The sequence below is a fragment of the Egretta garzetta genome, unplaced genomic scaffold, assembly GCF_000687185.1.
Source record: "Egretta garzetta isolate BGI_Z169 unplaced genomic scaffold, ASM68718v1 scaffold122, whole genome shotgun sequence".
NCBI classification, from domain to species: domain Eukaryota; kingdom Metazoa; phylum Chordata; class Aves; order Pelecaniformes; family Ardeidae; genus Egretta; species Egretta garzetta.
Window position 1 is genome coordinate 953,695 of NW_009258886.1, and position 15,025 is coordinate 968,719.

The 15,025-nt window shown below is 39.4% G+C and overlaps 1 protein-coding gene across 1 annotated transcript in view; it reads left to right on the forward strand.

The window, feature by feature from the left end:
- The window catches only part of SMOC2 (SPARC related modular calcium binding 2), a 103,081-nt gene that overhangs the window by 18,705 nt on the left and 69,351 nt on the right, over positions 1–15,025 (forward strand). The window contains exons 4-7 of the mRNA XM_035889634.1: positions 689–788; positions 9,399–9,446; positions 12,271–12,354; positions 13,142–13,216. Of these exons, the coding sequence (XP_035745527.1) occupies positions 689–788; positions 9,399–9,446; positions 12,271–12,354; positions 13,142–13,216 (307 nt within the window). The remainder of the gene's footprint in view (positions 1–688; positions 789–9,398; positions 9,447–12,270; positions 12,355–13,141; positions 13,217–15,025) is intronic.

Here is a 15,025-nt window from a genome sequence, read left to right on the forward strand (position 1 = left end):
AAGCATATGGTCTGAGACTAATCTACTTAGGTTAGATGAGGGAATTCAGAAGGGATGCAGTTAGAATATATCCTGTGATATATTCCCAACCAAGAGCACGTTCTGCTGCTTCTGTACTGCATTTCAGTTGTGGAGTTGTGCAGAAGACAATCCTTCTTGTTTTAAACATGGTGAGGGAAGCAATATTGGCCCTCAGGAAATACAATGCAATTGATTTCTAAGAGGAATTCCAAGACTTTCCTTTCTGACAGCTTGGGATATGAATAATCCTGGCAGAAGCACTCTGTCCTGCTCCTTCAGTGGGTGGAACAATATGTTCTCTATGTGGAAAAAAAATTGAGATTGCTTGCTTCAGGAACAGTTTATGTGTCCCTTGAGGAACTTTGTTGTGAGGTTTTCATAACACCTGCACCTCACTCTTCTGAAATAGGGAGTAAACAACCACATATTTCAATAGCTTTCTCTTCCATTGGATTCTGAAGGACCTACCACACTTTACTTGAAACAGAGTCTTCTTTATGCTAAAGAATCATATGTAGGACTGAGATTAGGTCCATTATGGTTTATTGTTCTAGCTTTTTCTGATACAGTTTGCTGGACTAGTCTTTTGTACTCATGTGTCATGAACACTGTGGGATAAGAGGCATATGTCTGACAAACTGCATATGGTTCATGTCATTTCTGACAGGTTCAGTGCCATAGTTACACTGGATACTGCTGGTGTGTCACTCCCAATGGTCGTCCTATCAGCGGCACTGCTGTGGCCCACAAAACTCCCCGGTGCCCAGGTAAGACATTTTTGGCTGGCCAGGTTATGACATTGTCTCATGAACAGTAGAGTTTATCTGTGGCATCTGATTAGACTTAAGTAAAAAATGTTCTTCACTAGAAGAGTGGTTCAGCCCAGAAACAGGTGCTGGTGGAAGCTGTGGACTCCGCGTCCTTGGGGGTTTGCAAAACTCAACTGGATGAGGCTCTGGGAAAGTTGGTCTAGCTTTTAAGCGAGCCCTGCGTGAGTTCTGAGGTCACTGCCACCCTAAAACTTCCTGTGATTCTGTCTATGATCCATCTACTTTATTTGTACTATAATCTAGCTATCGAAGGGGTTTTCTGCAGGGGTTATCTGTATGATGTTTATGTGTCAATATATGAAACCATGCAACTGCCTTGCTGAGGTAGTCCTTTTTTATGTTGAAGCTCTCTTGCATGTAAAGTCATTGCAGAAAAAATCAGAGGGCTTTGCCTTTTCAATATTTTAAGTAATTAGAGTATAGAAAAAAAGCCCACCCCCCCAAAAAATATGGAGTGTGAATGCCTTGATTTGTAACATAGCCCAATGAAAGAACTCCCGCAGCAAATCCCATGAATGACTGAATCCAGAGGAGAAATAAAAATGAAACAAAACATTAAGAACATAATGGAATCATTGTCTGTATAAATTAATTGGCAAATCAAACTCATTGCCATGTGCCCTTTGTCTTTCATCAGGACAATTAACGGGTTCACTGTTTTTTAGGAATTTGCTTCTGACCCTATTTCATTGACATTGATAATAAATATAAATCCCTAGTGTATGAACAGTTACCAGAATAGCTTCACCTTCCTTGAGGCTGACAGAATTGCACAGAAATACTTGAGCTTATGGATTGTATTTTTGTTTCTGCTGCAGTGCCATTCTCTGTCAGAGAGCAGAAGAAATAGCTTTAAAAAGCTAAACTTTTAAAAAGCTGAAAAGAAGTGGATTAGAGCCTTTGAGGGAATTCACCCGGTCTGATCTACTTCCATTGTACAAGCACAACATTGGTGTTTTTAATAAATAGGTGAAGGAAGGAAGAGAACGCTGAGAAAGTTTCAACAAAGATTATAAAAAGTTAATTCCACTGTTAAGGGCTGTCTTGTTTACATGATCTCCAGAATCTCCCATGCATCTTGCCTGTAGGTGAACTTTAGCCAGAAAGTACTCTTCAGACTGATCCTTTTGATCCAGTCTTGAAGAGCCACTGTGGAATGGGAGTCAATTGTGAAAAATAACATAAAATGTTCAGAAGCCTTAAAATAGAGAACAATGTGCATTCATTTTAATGTAATTATTGTTTATAACCATATCACATCTTCAGAAGACACGTGGTTAGGATAGCATTTGTGTGCTTCAATGTATTCTTTAACAGATATGCTTTTACATGCCCAGAGCCAGGACTTCCCTGAAAGCATGCCTTCGTTGCTTTGCAATATCGGTTTGTGCCTTCCTCTCTTTCACTGACATTGGTGAAAAAGGGGCTATGTTGGTGCTGAAAGTTCAACAAATGATTGTTTGGCAGATGTGTTATAATCTATGGCATTATGTTTGGCTCAAAATGTTGCTGATTTAGTTACTGTACTTTCACTTTTTGTATTTGCAGTCAGTGTTACTATCAAGGAGAAGCTTCAGTGTAGTACCAGGTTAATTAATAGATGAATATGAGAATTATTCTATCTCTATAGGAACCAAACCCTAGTTCCTCTCAAAGGTATATTCAGATAAACTGCCAGACTCTTTCAGCTCATTTTTGGAGGGGTGAGAAGGGAAGTTAGTTTTAGAGAAATGCTCAGGAGAAGGTGGGAGCAGCACTTGGTTTTAATTTAGTAGCTCAGAGGTAAATAGACTGCTCCAGGGCCCAGGTGAGTATGCAGAGTCTGCTTTTGCTCCACAGAAGATCGTGGGTAACTTTTCAATTGTTAGGAGACCCTTCGGGACTATCTATGCATGTTTCCTCTCCTGCTTGTATCAGTGCTCCATGTTTTACTGCTCACCACTTCTCCTTTGTCCCTCAGGAAATAAGTCCAGAGACAGCAGAGTTTGGAAATAGATTTGAAGTGCTAGGGGATTTTGCACTAGTAAGGGCTAAGGGCTCAGTTTTGAGAGGTCTGAAGAAATCTTCTCATTCAACAGAGAAGGCAGCTACAGATTTTCTCAGAACGTTCCATAACATCCTCATAGGGAAGCTCAAGAAGTGTGGGTTGGATGAGTGGACAGTGAGCCGGATTGAGAACTGGCTGAATGGCAGGGCTCAGAGGGTTCTGATCGGCGGGGCAGAGTCCAGTTGGAGGCCGGTAGTTAGTGGGGTTCCCCAGGGCTCAGTACTCGGCCTGGTCTTTTTCAACTTGTTCATCAGTGACCTGGACAAGGGGACAGAGTGTACCCTCAGCAAGTTCGCTGATGACACAAAACTGGGAGGAGTGGCTGATACGCCGGAAGGCTGCACTGCCATTCAGCGGGACCTGGACAGGCTGGAGAGTTGGACAGAGAGGAACCTGATGGAATTCAATAAGGGCAAGTGCCGAGTGCTGCACCTGGGGAGGTCGAACTCCATGCACCAGTACAGGCTGGGGGCTGACCTGTTGGAAAGCAGCTCTGCCGAGAGGGACCTGGGAGTCCTGGTGGATGACAAGCTGACCATGAGCCAGCAGTGTGCCCTTGTTGCCAAGAAGGCCAATGGTATCCTGGGGTGCATTAAGAGGAGTGTGGCCAGCAGGTCGAGGGAGGTTCTCCTCCCCCTCTACTCTGCCCTGGTGAGACCCCACCTGGAGTACTGTGTCCAGTTCTGGGCTCCCCAGTTCAAGAAAGATGAGGAACTCCTAGAAAGAGTCCAGAGGAGAGCAACTAAGATGATAAAGGGACCTGGAGCATCTCTCCTACGAGGAAAGGCTGAGAGAGTTGGGCTTGTTCAGCCTGAAGAAAAGACTGAGAGGGGACTTCATCAATACATACAAATATCTTAAGGGTGGAAGTCACGAGGAGGGAGCCAGACTCTTTGCAGTGAGGTCCAGCGACAGGACAAGGGCAATGGCTACAAACTGAAGCATAAGAGGTTTCAGTTGAATATGAGGAAAAACTTCTTTACTCTGAGGGTGACGGAGCACTGGAACAGGCTGCCCAGGGGGGTTGTGGAGTCTCCTTCTCTGGAGATATTCAAAGCCCACCTGGACGAAGTCCTGTGTAACATGCTGTAGGAGGACCTGCTTTAGCAGGGGGGTTGGACTAGATGATCTCCCGAGGTCCCTTCCAACCCTTGCAATTCTGTGATTCTGTGATTCTGTGATAGTGAGGCAAAACTGCTCATGCATCTCAGAATGAAAGCCTGAAGCCCAACTGCACCCCTCTCCCATTTTCCCGTATATCTTCAAAATTGCCATCTGTTTAGGATAACAGAGCTTTTTTTTCCCCCAGGACTGTTGATGTTTTCCAGATCACTATTGATTCTCTTCTATATTTTTTCTTTAGTAATACCATGCACAGGAACTATGATCAAAATGTTAGTGGGTATACAGATGACAAGTAGATGTAACCCCATCTTAACTAGTATTCCAGGGATGCCACTTCTTCCAACACTGTTGTCCCTAGTCAGTCTAATCCATTGTGTGCTTGCTAGCCTCTCTGCAGGCATTCCCTTGCTATTTTTTGATATTGCAGGCAGATGTCCTGTAGTGGTGGCATCCTGACATCATCGTGTTTATGTATTTTCAGTTGCTTCTGTGCATGCTGCTATAGCTCTTTCAAAAACATTTATGCAAATTTCCTAGTTTGTATGTGCCAGAATTTTTTATCCTAGGATCACTTTTGTCACCTTTTCCCTTTAGAGCAGAACGAGCACAGACAATCAAGATGGCAGGCAGAGTCAATTGTGAACATGCTTTTGTAATATTTTCTCATAGGAAATGTGATACTGTAGAATGTTTGAAAATTTGTCTTTTAATGAAAATGTTCAGTGTTTCTTTTGAATTCTAGGTTAGTTCTTCAGTAACTTCAGATAAGGTTTGAATACATGTCTAATCAAATGTGCTGTTCCTAAATTATGGGATAATTTGTTGCCTCTCATTTTCTCCCAGTAGAACCACCTTTGACTTTGGTGAATATCCAGAAATAGGAAAGAAGAGCATGGCAGCCTGGAAGAACTTGGATTTTAATAGAGGAAATATGGAACAGAATTTAGTACGGGCAGTTAGGAGTTTGGTTTCTCGATTCCATTCCCTATCTGTGCTTCACATTTAGTTTACATTATCACAATATTAGATAGTTCAAACAATCAACCTGAGTTTATCTAATTGTTAATATAGGTTAGCTGCATAATGTGATGCTTCCCAAAGTTATCTCAGTTCCTGGGGCAGAAAAATGTCACATGTATAATTTTTATGTATCTACAATAGCTGTATGAGCAATTTTGTGCTCATTGTGTTGTTCTGGTTGCTCTTATTAAAGCTGTCTTATTTGCTAGAGACATAAGATGTGGAAGGTTATAAGCAGTGTTAAAAAATGCAGGACTGTCCAATTGATTGTACTGTAAAAAACTAATTGAACTGTAAACCCTTTGCTTCAATTACTACATCTTTACCTGAAAGATGCTCTTCTTCCATCCATTCTAGTTATTCCCACACCAACACTTGGTGCTGCTAAAACACACATGATAAATCTCAGAATGCCATTCTGCTCCATGGAAATAATCTCCACTGTTGCAGGAGCAGTGGTGAGAAGGCAAGTAAATCAAACACATTCCCATGATAGCATTAAAAAGAAAGCTTCTTAAAAATGATGGATGTCCCCCAATACTTTCACTAAAGAACACCAGGCATAAGAAAGACATTTTTACAACTCCCCATCTCTGTTACCAGCACTGCAGGGAACTGCAGAAATTCCACAGGCACAGAGTCTTGGGAAATGGGGCAGAAATTGAGAAGCAGGTGTCAAATTATCATTGGAAAATACAGTGTTCACCTATTGTAGGCTTTTTATGCCTTATTAACTCTTCTGGGCTTCTGCCAGTGATATTGTAGAGGTATGGACACGTTTTATTATTCTGTGAAGTAGTTTGGCTACCTTGCAATTAAGATGCCAAGATGATCTTTTAAGGCCAAAACACAAGTACTTCTAAAAATTCAGAACTCTTCCTGCCTGTATAGTATTATCATTAGATAATACGATGAAAACAAATATATTTGGGAAGGCAATGATCTTTTTTAGTTTTCATTATATTGCTTCTGTTAGCTGGGAAAAATATCCATCCTTGAATTATCTATTTCTGTCCCAATACATAGTACTTTCCCTATAAATAGGCAGACACACATATGTGAAATATAGAACAGAATGGGAAGTTTGCTGTCCTGTTTCTTGATAACTTCATTCAGTGATTGCATATCAAATACTCTTTAGTAGGAGATCAGAAATCATTGCTTAAACTGGGTAATAGTAGACTTTCACCTTCTTTTTCAAAGCACAGTTGCATATGATCAGAACTGTAGAAAATGTATATGCTAAAATCACAAACCACAAAACTCATATCAAATTCACTGGAAGAATTATTGTGCCTCAGATGTTGTTAGGCTGAAACTGGGCAGAACTGTGGGATTTGCAATAAACTAAGGCATAAATATTTCTGCATTTTTTTTAAAAATTCATCAGAATAATAAATGCATAGATGGCTAAGGAAACATACAAGGTAGAACGGTGCTGAATTCTTCTTGTTAAAATAATGCTGCTGAATCTAATATCCCTCCTTGCCCTCTCCCCTTCCATAAATATATTTATGTGGTGATTTGGTTGTTTGGAAGCTGATTGTATTGCTTAACTTTTAGGTAAGTCATGAGTTGCTATTTCTGTTTCTTGTCTAGCTGAAAATGTGAGCATTTGTCGTGAGTATTGAAGATACAATTTCCTGGAAACTTGTAAATGCAACTTCCTATCAGAAATTAAGCTAGAAGTACTTCTACCTCAAATATACTCAGAAAATGGTAGAAAAAACTGTATAAGCTCAATAACCCCTCCTCACCTCCAACGTGGAGATAAGAAAAATTTCTGCTGTGTAAATTGAAAATTTCAGGTGAAACTGTGAAGGGTGCAGATTTCCCTTTGTAGGAAATTCTGTGAATATTTTTGTTAGTGTCCTAAGACTATTAAAAAAATTAATGTTAGCCCAGTGAAACTAATTTTCCTGGCAATCATCTAATTTCTTAAGAAAATTAGATTCACTATGATAAAGTTGTAAATGCCATTCTCTTCTTCTGTCCATCGATTTGCCATCAAAATATCCAGTAAAAAAAAACCCCAACCCTAAGCATAGAGCAAAGAATTCAGTTGTCCCTGACTTTATATGAATATCATATATTCATTATTTCTCACCATTTCACATACAGATGGAGCAATCTGAAGTCATCTTGGTGTTAATGAAATCTGGAAAGTTTTTTCAGCTTTTTCTTTAAGATGTGAAATAATACATAAATTTCACCAATGTGTTAAATTACTTAGGTATGAACTGAATTTTAAGTTCAATTTATAATAGTGCTTCTGAATGTACATAGAGAGACAACACTGGTGTCAAACATGCTTTACTTAACTCTTTTTAGCACAAAGGGACTACTAATGGCCGTTCATCACACACATTCCCCATGCTGAGGCCTCTTTTCTACTCACAAATTGGTGTAAAATACTTTAATGTGGGTGATAGTCAGACCTAAAATCTCTGTATTTGCAAAAGAATTACAATTATACTCCTGTGCATCAAAATTAAATTGAGAAACTACAGAGTTAATTGTAACTGGATGAAATTTGAGGAAAGATTGGATCACTGGCATTTAGTGCAATTAGAAAAACCTGCAATTTTATATGTAGTACTTCCTAAAACTGGAACATCTTATTTGAGTTCAAGCCAAGCCTCTTATCAAATTCAAGCCAAGCACCAAAAAGCTCAGATCTTATGGCTTCAACTAGCATAAATGCAAGAATCTGCCTCCTCTTCAGAGTGAACAACACGGATTAGTATTGCAGTCTATTCAGAGCAAGATATCCCTAACACCCTTTGATATAATTCCTACAATGATAACGGCTTTATTTTTCCTGTCTGAATGAATGTTGATGCATCACTAAGTATATCGAATTTCTGGAGATTCAAACATGATACAATAAAAATATAGTGTCACCAAAAAAAGGAAACACGTCTAAACTAGAATATTTTTTATATGGATGTATAAAAGCTGTATTAAAAGCTGAATCCTTCAGAAGGTGATACCAGCTTGGCTGCATTGTCATGTGTTCTTTTATGGAGGCCTTAAAATCAGCATGCCAGTGTTGTGATGGTAGCTGTCTTCCCTCTGGCAGATGCCTGTGTCTAAACGTCATATTGAGGTAACCATCAGTTCAGCATGGTAAACAAGGCCTGTGATTTAGTGGGTTCTCTTACTTAAATTGTCCTTTTAGAACAGATTTATTGTGCTGCAAGGTTTGGGGTTGGTTTGTTTGTTTGTTAAACACAATTAATTTAGTTATTTCAGGAGGAAATAAATGAAGAAAATTAAGGCAATCAAATTATTTCACACATTTCCGAGCATCTGGCAGACATGGGTTTGGCATTTTTTTTTATTAAAACAGGTGTATGTAAGAAGAGACAATGTTGCAAGAATTGATAGACATGCTTTTTAATTTTTGATGGCTCCATGTGGCTCTTTAGAGAGAAAAATACCACTTTTAAAGGTGGTTTTTTAATGCAGCAGAGATAGAAATATTGTTAAGAAGTGGCTAGGAGTTAGAATCATATAAACAGTTGTAATAATGAGACATAAGCAAGAAATAAGGAGGTACTTCTATTTTAAACCCTAAGGACAACTGCCTCCTGTAAAAACTGCTAAAAAAACCAGTAGATGCACCATTTCTCGATGACTTGAAATCAAGACTGGATGCTGGGTTGGAGTCCAGGCTAGTAGAATAAACTGTTAAAATCCATCTCCTGCAAACTTCTTAACTCCTTCCCTCCCGCTGCTGTCTCCTTTCCTAAGGGCCACAGCTCTGAGGATGTCTCCTGCAACCAGCTTAGGCTCAAACTCAGAAGGTGGCACTCTTCTGGCCTCCCCCAACATGCACACTTTTCCACACCAGCACAGAGTTTCTGGAGGGCCTTGTATGGGGTATTTAGAGCCGAAAGGGGCAGTTTTGAATCTGAACCAGGATGGGGGTAGAGGCTGAAGAAGCCCCACAGAGCAGCTGCAGTGTGTGGAGGAAGGGTGCAGCCCTGCCCAAGGAACGGGGAGGGCGATGCACCTTCCAGCAGGACCCGTCCTCGCTGGCTCAGCAGGGAAGGGAGACGTGGGCTTTGCAGCACATGAGCACCTTCTTGCACTTGTGTCCCTGTGGTGTTTAATGTTATCTCTTTCTTAGGTCCTGCAGTGGCCAGGAAGTAGCATCTGACACTAAATTGATGGTACACAAATGCATAAGTCAGGCAAAGCTAAAATCTTTGGTTTGCAAGGGAAGAATTTGCTGATGTTTATTGCTGTAATAAACAAAAATGAATCATTAAAGCTGAACTGTGCTACTTAGAAAACATGTTAAAAGTTAAAATAATACTTTTCTGGTTAATTCCTTTTTCCAATTGCAGGTTCAGTGAGTGAGAAGCTGCCACAACGAGAAGGTGCAGGAAAAACAGGTAAATATCTCAGTTGGCCTTTATGTGGAACCTAAAATAGCTGTGGGATGCACCACTGTGATTTAAATTATCAATACATGTTCATCATGTATTATATATGCATATATAATACATATGCATGCATACATGCTATTCATTTTATGTCAGCACTGTAGATATTTAGTAAACTTCTGTGTATAAATGTATATCATAGAACCATAGAATTGTGTATGTATGCATGTATTTGTCTCTGTATGCAGAGACATATTTTTCTAGTCTCAGCCCTACAGACTTTGCTATTCTGTGGTGTTTGGAAAATAGCTGTTCTTCCCATAGCTATACTCTGAAATATTTTCCCATATTGTTTGCTTGCCCTGGAGGACAGATTATTCTGTCTGTTTAATAAAGGCAGTGTTCTGTAGTCCCAAAATCTCAGGAACTGGAGTCCTCATTTTATTTCCATAGCAATCAGTGCTTGAGTCATCTTGGACCCAGCACTTTGCTCTATATTGTGATTACATTCATGGCCAGATGATTGTTGTTAGAGATAGATCATGGTGTATATCTCGTTGGCAGGACAAAATCTGATGAGACTCCAACATAGCTGGTAGATTTAAATGAGGGGGATTGCTATGCTTAAAACAAAATTAAAGCTTACACTCTCCAAACACTTAAAAGAATTTTAAATTCAGCTGTAAACAACATACTAAATGTTGCTGTCAGTTACAGTGGCATAAATTAATTTTAAAGAAGTTACTTATATTTGTGCTAATATTAATGACTATCTGATTTGTCAACCGTAAACATAATTGAATTTTTTTTTTACAGGAACTTTTGCAGCATTGTGTTATACCCAACATTTAAATAAACTGTTGTGCTGTTAAGTTAAGAAAATCAGTACTTCTTTAAAGGCTAATAATTATGAAGTACTGGAAAATTGTTCTTTCATGTATTTCCAAACAAACTGCGGGTTCCATTAACATTAAGTTACCCATTTGCTTTAGGTCAGGACTTTCATTTTCAGCTTTGAACTGAATGAACCATCCCATATATAAAACTTGTCTGGAATCCTTTATTTTTGTTTGTGACTGTAAGGAGCTTAAATGAACACGATTTATCAAGTCTCCCTTTGCATCGCATACATTCACATCTAAAGTGACATGGTTGCATTTTACTCATGCCCTCGTTTTATTCTCCAGCACAAGCCTGCCGCACAAAGGGACACTGACCTGGTTCCCAGGTGGTCCCTGGCTCTTCTCAGATGCTGCTAACGTCCTCTCCCCACCCTTCTTTGTCTGATTGATGATCTAAATGTCTGTCTTGATTCTCAGTACATTAGGATGCTTGATGGCCTCTCTGAAATTAATCAATAGTCTTATTCCACCACCCAGAGGACACCACAAAAATGCCAGCAAAACTAAGAGAAGTGACTGTTATGGCATTGGAGCAAAGTATCCTGTCATTGCCTGGATGTGAAGAATGAGCATTCTTAAAAAAAGTCTCCTTATGTTTTGGTTAACAAATTTTGTAGTGAAAATAAGTTTCTACTGCTGCTGCTTTGGTTTTGTGAAAAGCATGGAGGTTAGTGTTCCATGGCTGCAAATTTAGTTTTACCTTCTATCAGTATTTATTGGGTATCTGTATTTGCTGTGAACTAGGCTGTGGCCTCCAGAGAGGAAGGTCAAAGTGCCTTCAAATCATCTGCATGTTTTCCATAAAGACAATACAGATTTGCAGAAAAAAACCAGTGATGGTGACAACAAAGACAACAGGAGGAGGCTGTTTTGAATTGCAGTAGCAAGAAGAAATGGAAACAGGTAGCGTGTTAGCCTTAAAGCTGCTGCTCGCTGTTACCCCGGGAGGGTACAAGCAAGAGGAAGCTTCTCAGTTACCTTTGGTTCTAGCTTCTATGAAAATGCCAGGAAAACAGTCTGGAAACTATGTTGGTGTGAGATCCAGTAGTGAAACCGCAATACATGCTAAAAAATCTGTTGCATGGAAGATGCTGTTTACTGCTGCAGGACATCTTGGTCTTGGAGTTAACTCCATGCTACAGGATACAGCAATGACTGGAAAATATGTACTGGCAAGGCCTACTAAGTCGTATTTACCCAGTACCTGAAATAATTTTAAATAACGAAAACACAATAAGGTAAAGATAGGCCTTTGGGTACCTCTCTTGCTCACAGAATGCTAACTTAAAATAGTTTTTCATCTTGAATTTTTGTTTTCCAGCACTACTTCCACCATGTTTTACTGAACCTAAAATTGCCTACATCCTCTTAGCATTTCTGTAAATTTCTTGCAGTAATGGTTGGTAGTGGACGAATGGAGATGGCTGACTGGAGGACCAAACAATACTCTGGTTCTTTAATCTGTGAATCTTGCTTATAAAATCAGCTTGACTCTTAAATAGATCCTGCTGTGCCGGAAGAAACTTTCCTTTCATTTTAAGGCGCCAACACGTCTGCAGCCACTCATTCACCCCAGACTGCTTTTGCTTTCACAGGTCTTACCTGTTCTATACATTTATCTAATACTTCTTTAGAACCGCTGATTTGATCAGTTATAATCTATAGGTATTAATGTGCAGCATTAAATATGAAGAATTACTGTCCAGGGAGCGACCTGTTCACTTCACGCCTCGTCAAAGACAATCGTTTCATCAGCCATAACCTCAAAGCCATCCATTTATAATCCGCAGTCTGTAGATGTAATATATCTATGCTGTGTAATACCTATAAATAATGTTTAAATTATTGTTTGTTTACCGGCCGGGGCTATGTGCAAATCATTAGTATCAATCACGTATGTACACTTATTTAGCTTACTCTCATAATTGTAGTCTCCTTGCAAATCTTTTCCATTCTGAATTCAGATGATGCCTCAGCTCCCGCGCTGGAGACTCAGCCTCAAGGTGATGAAGAAGGTGAGCATCAATGGGAAATTAACAGTGTGGTATTAAACTGTGCAATATGGACTGTATACTACAATGTCAAATGCTACCTTAGAGTTGGAGCAACTGCTGGAGGAGTTGCAAGAAATTAAACGAAATTGAAAGCATCTGTATCTTTTTCCAGATAAAGACAACAAATACAATAGGGTCTTTACTTCCAAGCAACGAATTTTGTGTGAAAGTTTTGAGGTGATGCAGTAGCTTTGGAGTCCAACATTAGCAATTTTAATTGTCACTACTCAGGGCAGAGACAGGTTTCAAACTTAAGCCAGAGTGCAGGTTAAAACTGTATGGCCAAATAAGGAAGATAAATGGTAAATTCTGTCCTCAGCCTATTAATGTTAAGGTTGATGTTTTGTCAGGCTTATCTGCCTCTGAGGAAATTCAGTGCTCTGTAAATGGAAGGCTCAAGGCCTACATGCAATGGTAGTCCTATATTGTGGCTGCCTCACTGCAAATCTCACAGAATCTGATCTGAAGCTATTACATATTTTGGGTCCACACTGGGAGACTTTTATTCTAATTAAACATAATTTTAGTCTGCAAGTATTTTTTTCAACCTTTTGTATGAATGGGATAAGGAAGGAACTATTCATGCCTTTGCATGAATAAAGATTTTAACTGTCCTGACAGAAACCAGTGTGTCCTTTTCTTTTTTAGATCCATGAGTATTTAGAACTAGCCACTTACTCTTCAGCTGCTAGTAACTTTTAAAAAAATTGCAACATTTACAAACCTTGTTCTGTTGGTTTTTTTCTAGATATAGCTTCTCGTTATCCTACCTTATGGACTGAGCAAGTAAAGAGTAGACAAAACAAAACCAATAAAAGCTCAGGTAAGAACTTGTGTTGTCCTTACTTTGCTTAGCTCCTGTGAAGACATGCATTATGCCTTGTTAAAACTGAAGCCATTTTAGTGAAAGCCATTTTAATAACCTTTATGCTTCCACTCTCATCATATGATAGTGACTTGATGATTTGTATTGTGATGATTCTGTAGGCTCATGCGTCATATGTTCCTTTTATATGGAAATATTTTTGGCCAGGCTTTACTAGGTGTAAATTGGCATTACTCCACAAAAGTCTCTGGCTCACATCTGTTTGCAGCTGTGAATGGATGTGACATTTATTGTTTGCATCCTGTTTAATTCTCTGCATCTTTGTTATCTACTTGCATTTACTTTTTTGGGGGTGATGTGAGCAAGAAGGTGCTTAGAAAATGGTTACATGTGTTTGGTGGTAAATCCTAGGAGGCAAACGTGCAAAGAAGCAAACTCCTGTCAGAAAACAGCTATCAGTTAACAGGAAACAGGAGTGTTACCTGCTTTTTGCTATATCACTCATCTGCTATTTACAGACTAATAGCCGGTGTGTATTAATTATATTGCCTTTTTTATAACTGTTGACTTTTGGCTTTACGTTTTTTGCTACTCTTCAGAGTTGAGCTTTGTAAGACTAGGAATGTCAGGCGAATGTCCTAAGACTGGAGCCACTAAAATATTCAGATACTCTCAGTGCTTTGGTGGACTATCAGTTTTGATGCCTTCCTCTCTGTTCCTTCCTTTCAGTGGAATAAGCTTTAGAGAATCTTCTTGAGTTTCCTGGTTTCTTTTTCTCTGGAAAAATGTTTAATTTGAAAGGAAACATTAATGATACAGACAATGACTCAGTGAATCACCCAAAAGCACACTTCAGATCCAGTGGAAATTGAGGTTGTGCTTTACATTAAGTACTATGCTTAAGTATTCTACTGAAGTGAGGCCCAAAAGGATTTAAAAAGACAAGCAATCACCATAAGACAGACAGATATATCCTTACTAAGAGGTTTACAGATTCCTTTATATAAGCTACTTTTAACATCAAAGAGTAATTATTAATACTTTTTCCTCTCCTTGATGCTCCAGTAGGCACTTAAGGAAAGGACCTTAAACAGAGTGTAGACAAGAGTTTGAAGCAAACGCTTTCCATGCTAGAGATTTATTCTGTCATTTGTTTAGTCAGTGTTAGCAAGAACAAAATTCTTTTGGCATATCTGTCATGTAAAATGTGTGTATAGAAATACGTCACTTTCAGGAGTGTTTATTTAATTTTTACAGTGCTAGAGACTCGACCTAAAGCAAGAATTCTTGAGTTTTCAGTTCAGCTGTTGGAAGCCAAAGGTTCAACACACACAGACAGGAAAATTAGAAAAACACCAAAGAGAAGGTTGGTTTATAGAATCATAGAATCATAGAATCATAGAATGTTTTGGGTTGGAAGGGACCCCTAGAGGTCATCTAGTCCAACCCCCCTGCAGGAGCAGGGACACTGCTAAGTAGATCAGGTTGCTTAGAGCCCCCTCCAACCTGGCCTTGAATGTTTCCAGGGATGGGGCCTCCACTACCTCTCTGGGCAACCTGTTCCAGTGTTTCACCACCCTCATTGTAAAGAATTTCTTCCTTATATCTAGTCTAAACCTACCCTGGTTTAGTTTAAAACCATTACCCCTTGTCCTGTCACAGCTGGCCCTACTAAAAAGATTTTCCCCATCTTTCCTATAGGCCCCCTTTAGGCATTGAAAGGCCACACTCAGGTCTCCCCGCAGCCTTCTCTTCTCCAGGCTGAACAAACCCACCTCCCTCAGCCTGTCCTCATAGCAGAGGTGC